Here is an 8,826-nt window from a genome sequence, read left to right as displayed (position 1 = left end):
AAGATTAAAAAAACAGACTGAACAATTGTTCGATAAAGGACAATGTTACTGTGATGTCATGCCAACAGCTGCTGTATGAACAAAGGAAGTGGTTCATGATAAAGGGAAGTTTGGATCCACTTGTGGGAGAGATTGTCACAAATGTGATGAGGCTGGTGCCAGTGTTTTTGTGACAGCAAAAAACACGAGCTGAGACGTGGAGTGAGGGCAATGAGACAGGTGGTAGTGCATGTGTCGACCGGTGGGGAGGCATTAATGAGAGAGGTGGTGAGACACTTGAAACAGGTTCTGAGACAGGTTGTCAGGGTTTAATTAGCCAATCACAGTGGGGATTAACTCTGTAAACATCCAACAGAACACAGTCAGGATGAAGACGACGCTCACCTGAGAGACAGGCAGAGAGACAGCTTTAATATTTAACATCCAGTCTGTCAGGTGTTTATCATGATGTTATAATGTGACTCACAGATGTTTCCTCCAACTTCATACAGATGTTGAACTGGACTGATCAGAGAAAAACAAAGACAGAAGGAGAAAGACAGGGATGGTAAATAAAAGTCAGATTTTCCTTCAGTGTGGGAACAGGTGGGGACCATAGGTATGGATCCTCACAGAAGTCGGATAAATGTGCATCTATGTGTGAGAGAGAGATTTTGTCACCTGTTCTCACACTCGAAGCGGGACGTTATGTCCTTGGCTGTTGTCTGTTCCTCAAGTTGTATCACCATGGAAATCTTGGTGTGTAGAGGAGCATGAACTCTGATCACACCTTCACACAGCTCTGTGATCTGCAGAGACACAAACAGACAGCACGCTGAACCCGGACTCTGCCCCGCATGCCTGTGGTCTTTGACTAACCTTGTTTTTGCCTTAGTTGATTCTGGACTCCATCTCCTTTGGTCCTGACCTGTATCAAACCTGATTTCTCTCTCTTCTTATCTGTTCTCTGTCTCGCCTTGTTTTGGTGCTCATCTCATGCAGTTCTTGGTCTTTCCAGGTCCTAGTCTCTGTCTTCCTTGGCCCTGGTCTCTGTCTCACCTGATCTCTTTCATTCTTGTCATTCTTCTTCCTCAAAAGTCTACTGGTCCAGCTCAGGCCAAGCTGTTTCTGAATGGACACCTGGTTCATCTGTCTCACCTGAGACAGTAGAAACTTGGGGACCTATCAAAGAGAACGAGAAGTCATCGGGGGTTAGGGGCACCGAGACTGTGCAGGTGTGTCCTGAAACCTACGGTCCAAATCAAGTCCTGGTGAATGATCATCAGCCGGATCAGCTGAGCTCCACCCACTGCCTCCTCCATCTCATCTCGTTTAGCAATTGAGCGCTTGTTTCCATGGTGACGACGGAACAGGTTGGGTGCCATCACCATGGACACATTCCACAGAGACATACGGTTCTGATCCTGATGAGAGACCACCATACGGAGGAAGACCAGCAGAGCCTGGAACCACAAAAAACAGGTTTTCTTGCAACCACGTGTGATTTCTAAAAAAAAAAAGAAGTCTGTCATGGTCCTGGGTTGGTGACCCAGTGTTTTAGGTTTTGTACTTTTCTTTTTGATTTCATCAGGGTTCATGACTATTAGGGTTTGGTTTCCGTTTTTTATTTCTAGATCTCTAGTTCTTCTGGGTTTATGATTTCTAGGTCTTCATGTTTATTCTCTTGTTCCCCAGTCAGTCATGTCTCCTGTCTAGGCCCTGTCCTTATGTTCCCTCTGTACTGTGTCAGTATTATTGGGATGTTAAGCTCGTGTCTCTGAGTCCGTGTCTGTGTGTGCGTGGTGTTTTGCCTTCCTTCGTCGCATCATGTCTGATTTGTCCCAGCTGTGTTTCTTCCTGTTTCCTAATCCTCTCGTGATCCTACCTGTGTATTTTAGTCCTCAGCCTACCCTTGCTTGTTGTTGGATGGTTAACTTAACCTACTCTCTCTTTGTACTGTGTTTTCTCCTGTCCTGTTTCAAGCCGTGTTTCCTAGTATCTAGTTTTCAGTGTCAGTTTAGTTTAGGTTTACGTTAGGGGTTTTGTTTTGTTTTGTGAAGTTCTCTTCTTTGATGAGTTGTTTTTCTGTGAGTACTGCACTTTGGTCCAGAATGCAATGATTTACAAATCTCATAAATCCATAATGTATTCATAATAGAAAACCATAACAATCACTGTAGCTCTGCAGTGATTCACTAGAAAATTGGCAACGTCCCTCAGCATCCATTGACGCTGCACAGTTGACTATGGAATATTTAGTAGCAGTATTAATTTTGTTGACTAATTTTTATTATATTTTTCATCAACAAACTTTTTTTCTAGCAAAAACAAGACAATAACTGAATAAAAATGAATGAAAGGCATCGAAACGTTCGTCCACGAATAAAAACGAGATGAAAATGTTTCTTCTGAGACGAGGCAGGAAGTGAGCCAGAAGTAATAATCTTGTGCAGTAAGGTTAGAAAATGTGACAAAATGTCAATGTTTCGGAGGAAGAGAATTGTGGACATATGGAGACATGTAGAGCAACTCTCACTTGTACCAACACAATGACACCTTAAAATCTGGTGACCTAAATCAACTTCAGATTTAGTCTACCATCATCTAAAGATATATACTCAACTAAAGCAAGACAAAAACAAAAATTAGGTGGCTAAATCTGGACTAAAACGAAATTTTATTTTAGTGAAAAGACTAGGGATATACCTAATCTAAATCTGCTGTTTTTTATGTAAATTTTATGACTGGGCTTGTGGGCACAGGTGGCATCTGATCATGGTACCATGCTAGAATTCACTGACCGCTTGAGAGCCTTTTTCTTCAACAAGTGTTTGTAGAAGCAGTCTGCATGCATAGGTGCTTGACTTTATTCACCTATGACCAAGGAGGTGATTGGAACACCTGAACTCAATGATTCGATGAGTGAGTGAATACTTTTGGCAATATAGTGTGTGTCTGTGTTTGTGTGTGTAGGTTTGGATAGCGTGGGGGACCTCTCGGTCTATCTGTCAAGCTCAGGTCTTCTACATGAGGCCTGGGAGCTTGAGGGCCCTGTGCATTTTCTTAGCTGTTCGTAGGACTGCACTCATCTGGACAGAGATCTCCAATGTTGTTCCTGGGATCTGCTGGAGTCACTCACCTAGCTGATCGTCTGTCTGTCTGTTGATAAATGAAGGTTAAGTGAAGACTTAAATGAGTTTACAAGAGTATATTTTAATGATATTAAATTTTCTGTAAAACTAAAAGATTCCCTATAACGTGCTGTCCCATGCTCTTTTAGGCTGTGACATATTATACTGTGTGTTTACTGCCCTCTTTCTGCTTCTCACTGTTTGCCCAATTCTCTCTCACTTGTGTTTGTGTGGAACTCTGTGTGTGTCTCATTTGTGTGTGTAGACAATGTCTGGGTGAAGCTTTACTCTCAGAATTTCTCTGTTGGCTTCTGGAAGAAGCAACGTCAGCAGCTGCAGGGCCTGAACCTGATGGAGCTCAGAGGGGATACCTGCAGGGACACACAGAAACACTTCATGTAATGCAAACACATTTAAATGATGAAAATGTGTGTTTGTATGTGTGCACACATACTCAGTACAGAGCGGTAGGTGGACAGGTGTGTGTGTGTCAGCAGAGGGGTTGGCAGCTCTCTGATGAAAAGCTTCAACAGACTGGAAGCGTCCACCTGTCTCAGCGCAGACCAGTCAAATCCCTCATAGCACCTGTCTAATTCTCTACGAAGGCACTGCAAGCAAACAGAGAGGTGGACAGAGAGACAGCAGGGAGAAAGATACAGACAGAGAATCGGACAAAAACAGGTAGGTATTACACACACACAGACATAGATACACACAGGCAGACATACTCAGTTTTCCAGAATGTAAAAAGTCATTTTAAAGTGTGTCAGGGTGTGCGTCCATCTTTTGTGAGGACCAATGTTGAGTTTAGACAATCTCAAAATCTAGAAACAAACACCACTTAGCTGCTGTCTTGACCTTAGTACTTTGCTATGTTAAAGCATCATCTAAAGAGAAAAACAACTTGATGTAGAAAATAACCATTCGTTTGTTACCTAAAAACTAGGACTAGTGTTGGGTTCAGAAGGGCTTTCGGGTTAGAGCTAGGTTAAGGTTCATGGTTGAGGATCTGGGAATGTTGACCTTGCTTTGCCCATGATGATGCACCTCCAGTCATCCAACATCCTAACTATGCATTGCTGAAGGCAGGGAACCTATGCACTGTTCAAATGTTGATTGGTTGACAAATGTGACGGAACAGGGAAGGGAGTGACAGGCAGTTCACTGCGAATGAAAGAGATGTGGAAAGATAACCAAAGATAAAAATTACAGACTGGCTGCAGTGGTAATCTTTCACACTCGGTTTCACTTCAGCTTGTTGTGTGTTATAACTTTGCTCTTCAAATGGATAGTAGCCCACAGACTGGTTGTACCACATGTTTTTGACACTCCCTTCAACCAACAACAGACGCTTTTTGCAGGTAGACTTCCAGTGCATGACGTGCCTCATGAATGGTACAGTGTGCCAAAGTTGAACGTTTCTGCAGGTCACGCACCTCCCCATTTTTGTTACATGGTGTGTTGTGTCGCTGCACCACAGCTGGCTCGCCAGCTTTTACCACAGTTTTTAATAATATAATAGTACAGTACTTCCGATTTCCACTTCTCCTCCTCCACTGCTGATGTGGCACTATTGTTGAGTGGCAACAGCTATTCTGTATGGAAACAAACAGCGGTGTATGCGTGTGTGTGTGTGTGTGTGTGTGTGTGTGTGTGTGTGTGTGTGTGTGTGTGTGTGTGTGTGTGTGTGTTACCTTGACTCTAGCAGCTGATGCTGGTACTCTGAGAATCCCCTCAGTCAACAGGCCTGTTTGCTCTAAGATACACAACAACTGCATGCATACACACACATAAAGGAGGGTGTGACTGGTTACTGTTGTTTGTTTATTTTCACTAAATTTCTAAACAAGATGTAAACAAAGGTAAACTAACTTTGCTAGCTGTTAGTTAAACAACTACTTTAGGTCACCAAGATCATATGCTAATGGGCTCATACTTATACAGCACTTATCTACTCTGAGCACTGTTTACTATAAGCATTAAACATTTTACATCATGCACGTAAAGAGATGCTTCAGCTTGGGGTTCAATATTTGCTTACTTGAAGAATCGAACTACTGACCAAACAGTAACCCCCTTTTGCTCCTGAACTTCCCAAAGACACATAAGATTATGATTGTGCCTTAAACTATAGTATCATAAGTTTTAGAGTAATGAAGCCAGCAATCTATCCCCTGTCTGAAACTTGATTAGACATAGAGAAGGACACGTTCTTCACCTTCTGGAACACGACAGGAACTTTGACCCCAGGAAACTTCTTCCTGTCTTTCTCCAACAGCGTGTTCAGAGGAACGCCAAACACACCACTGTCTAATGGACAGGAAGACACAAACAATCATACAGTGAGTGTTCTGAGAGACAATTTATACATCCTTTAGTACAGGGTTTTACTAATGGGGCTTTTTCAGCAGCAAAATAGTTTCAGGTCTGCCCTTATCGCTTATCCCATCCAGTCCCAAGTTAACTGTGCCTACATAGACCCAACGGCAGTTTGGCTCTTTCGGTCCCATGGTGGGCAAACCACACCCACGGTGAGCAATCCCACTGTGGGTTGCCCATTGAAAACCATGACAATCAGGGGACCTCTTGGGATCAAACTACTGTGGAGCCTTAATGGGCTAACCCAAAAGGGGACCAGTATGGGTTTTCCTATGGTAAACCCACACTGGGCTGCCCACGTTTTTTGGGGCCCAAAGAGGCTAAACTGCTATGGGCTAGCCCAACATGGGTTTACTGTGAACACTTACTCATAAGGTAGCTGCAAAGGGCAAAACTGTTGTGGGTTCTGGATGATTATCAAAATTATTATGCATAAACAGTTAAACCGTTGTAATGCGACACAGTGCTATGAAAGTGTTTGAGTCTTCTGGATTTCTTCTGTGTTTTTGCATGTAGTCACATTTGCAGGTTTCAGCTCAAACTAATTTTAATCCAAACCTACCTGGTCCTGTTTAAAAACATAATAACAACATAGTGAACCTTCCTGGGAGTGAGTGGCCTACCAGAATTAGTCCAAGTGCAATCAATCACTCATCCAGAAGGTCACAAAAAACAGAACAAGATCTACAGAAACGCAGGCCTCACTTGCCTCAGTTAAGATGCGCGTTCATGATTCACCAATAAGAAAGATCAGGTAGAACGCATCTATGGAAAAGTTCTAAGATGAAAATAACTGCTGACCAAAAACAATACAAAGGCTTGTTTCAAATTTGCCACATCTTGATGATCTCCAAAAAATTTGAGAAAATATCTGAGAAAAGTTAAAGTCTTTGGAATGTTTGTGTAACATAGCATTTCACAAAGAGAACATCATACCAAGAATAAAAAACAGAATAAACATTTCATCCACAGAGGCGAAAAAAATCATGAGCAGTTATGACAAATTTTTGATTGCAGTTCTTGCTGCCAAGAATTGCACAACCAGTCAATCTTATATATACTTGAGTTATCTTTGTCTAATATTGAAAACTGTTTGATGATCTGAAACAAATGTGTGACAATCAGGAAAAAAAAAACTAAATGAGGAAGGAGGTGATACTAGTAGTTGAAACGGGGCAGTGGTTGAACGAAAACGATATAGCTGGACAATCTTGAATTTACTTCCTAATGTTGAAGCACGACATGGTCTCCCATCTTGTGGTGCTAAAATGCATACCTTATTGGTTTAGTGGTAGTGCCGGGTGGAAGGCAAAGTACTGATCTTTATAAAGGTGTTAAGGACATCTCACATTAAGAAGTCTTTGTGTTCATCAGAAATTGGTCTTTGGTTTTGTTGGTTTATTCTGAGTTCTCCTGTTTTTGAGATTTTTTTTAAAAGTTTGTCTTCATTGTTAATTTTACATTTTTAATTACTATAGTAGAGATTATCTTAATCTCCGTAATATCTGCTTGTTTGTTTCTCTTTAGTCATTTCCTGCTACCTTGCTTCCTGTTTTACTTTGAAAGTCATTTAACTCATGTCTTCTGTTTAGCTTTACCTCCTTTTGTATCAGTGCAGTTTATTCATTTCAGCTGTTTCTTGTTTTCCAGATGTGTCCATCCAACCTGATTCAATACTGGAATAAGCAGTTTTTAAGGTTTTGTATTCCAAGTATTAATTAATGTTTAAATAACTTAATAATTACAGAACATTGTTATAAATATTTTTTTATGATCCAGCAGTGAGGACAGTGTTTTTAATCGTTCTCCATTAAACTGTTCTGCTGGAGGTTTCTTTCTGTTAAAACAGAGTTTTTCCTTCCCACTGTCACTAAAATGCTTGCTCATACCAGGTCATGTGATTGTTGGGCTTTTCTCTGTATGTATTATTGTACGGTCTACCTTAGAAAATAAAGTGCCTTGAGGCGACTGTTCTTGTAATTTGGCACTGTATAAATAAAACTGAATTGAATTGAAACTGAAACAGTGTTTCCTGAAAAGCCTCTCTTGTTTAGTGGGAAATAGATTTCATCAAAGTAGATGTCTTTTTGAAAGTGCTGTAATTAGGTTTAAGAATACAGTTCACCCACTTTTATCATCTTCAATAGCCTGTACCAAAAGAGAGCAGAGCAGGTACCTGAAGGCTACTCAAACAGAGGTCGATTATCTTGTTAATAGTTTTAACTTTCACTATGCACGACTCTGGATACTGTAGCTCCTGTGAAAAAGAGAGCCTCAAATCAGAAGTACTTGACTCCGTGGTATAATTCTCAAACACGTACCCTAAAGTAGATAACTCTTAAGCTGGAGAGGAAATGGCGTGTCACAAATTTAGAAGATCAGATTTAGAAGATCATCATTTAGCCTGGAGAAATAGTTTGTTGCTTTATAAAAAAGCCCTCTGTAAAGCTAGAAGGTCTTACTATTCATCACTGATTGAAGAAAATAAGAACAACCCCAGGTTTCTCTTCAGCTCCGTAGCCAGGCTGACAAACAGTCAGAGCTCGGTTGAGCCAACCATCCCTTTAACGTTAACTAGTAATGACTTCATGAACTTCTTCACAAATAACATTTTAACCATTAGAGAAACAATTACTCATGATCATCTCACAGATGTAACAACATGTACCGCTGCTTTCAGTACCATTTAGTCTTTTTCTCCTATTGATCTTTCTGAGTTAATTTCAGTAATGTCTTCCTCCAAACTATCTCTAATAATCGCTATGTGCCATCCCTTGACCCAGCTAATTATAGGCCAATCTCCAACTTTCCTTTTATCTCGTAAATTCTTGAAAGAGTAGTTGTCAAACAGCTAACTGATCATCTGCAGAGGAAGATTCTTTATTTGTCATGTGCATGGTTATACAGATATAACACGCAGTGAAATGTGACCTGATACGCTCTTCGACTCTGCAAAAAGGAGAGACACAACTTTATGGCTTATTTGAAGAGTTTCAGTTTATAAGGTTAGACCCAGTTCCAGCCTTTGAATGCTTGACTGTCCTTCAACAGTTTGAGCCAGTGTCTTATTCTGCTTTAAAAGACATAATTGATCATCTCAAAATCTCTGGTTCCCCGCACGATATTCTTCCTTCTCGTTTCTTTAAGGAATCTTTACATGTTATTGGTCCTTGTATCTTACTTCTGCTGAATGCATCATTGTCATCAGGTTGTGCATCGTCTGTCTTTAAGCATGCTGTTGTGCAACCTATTATGAAAAAGAAAAATCTGGACCCTAATGCTCTCACTAACTACAGGCCGATCTCCAAACTCCCTTTTATTTCCAAAATATTGGAAA

At 40.9% G+C, this 8,826-nt stretch overlaps 1 protein-coding gene across 1 annotated transcript in view; it reads right to left on the bottom strand.

The window, feature by feature from the left end:
• Positions 1-301: 301 nt before the first annotated feature.
• Positions 302-8,826, bottom strand: part of arhgap28 (Rho GTPase activating protein 28) — an 18,561-nt gene continuing 10,036 nt past the window's right edge. The window contains exons 6-14 of the mRNA XM_013914444.1: positions 5,329-5,420; positions 4,805-4,882; positions 3,565-3,718; positions 3,399-3,481; positions 1,233-1,442; positions 1,039-1,161; positions 661-788; positions 467-504; positions 302-384 (exon numbers count right to left, since the gene is read on the bottom strand). Of these exons, the coding sequence (XP_013769898.1) occupies positions 302-384; positions 467-504; positions 661-788; positions 1,039-1,161; positions 1,233-1,442; positions 3,399-3,481; positions 3,565-3,718; positions 4,805-4,882; positions 5,329-5,420 (989 nt within the window). The remainder of the gene's footprint in view (positions 385-466; positions 505-660; positions 789-1,038; positions 1,162-1,232; positions 1,443-3,398; positions 3,482-3,564; positions 3,719-4,804; positions 4,883-5,328; positions 5,421-8,826) is intronic.

Source organism: Pundamilia nyererei, unplaced genomic scaffold, assembly GCF_000239375.1.
Source record: "Pundamilia nyererei isolate P.nyererei 1_Seehausen unplaced genomic scaffold, PunNye1.0 scaffold00198, whole genome shotgun sequence".
In the NCBI taxonomy this organism is placed as follows: Eukaryota; Metazoa; Chordata; class Actinopteri; order Cichliformes; family Cichlidae; genus Pundamilia; species Pundamilia nyererei.
Note: the sequence above shows the minus strand (reverse complement) of the source record. Positions and strands in the feature narration are given on the sequence as shown.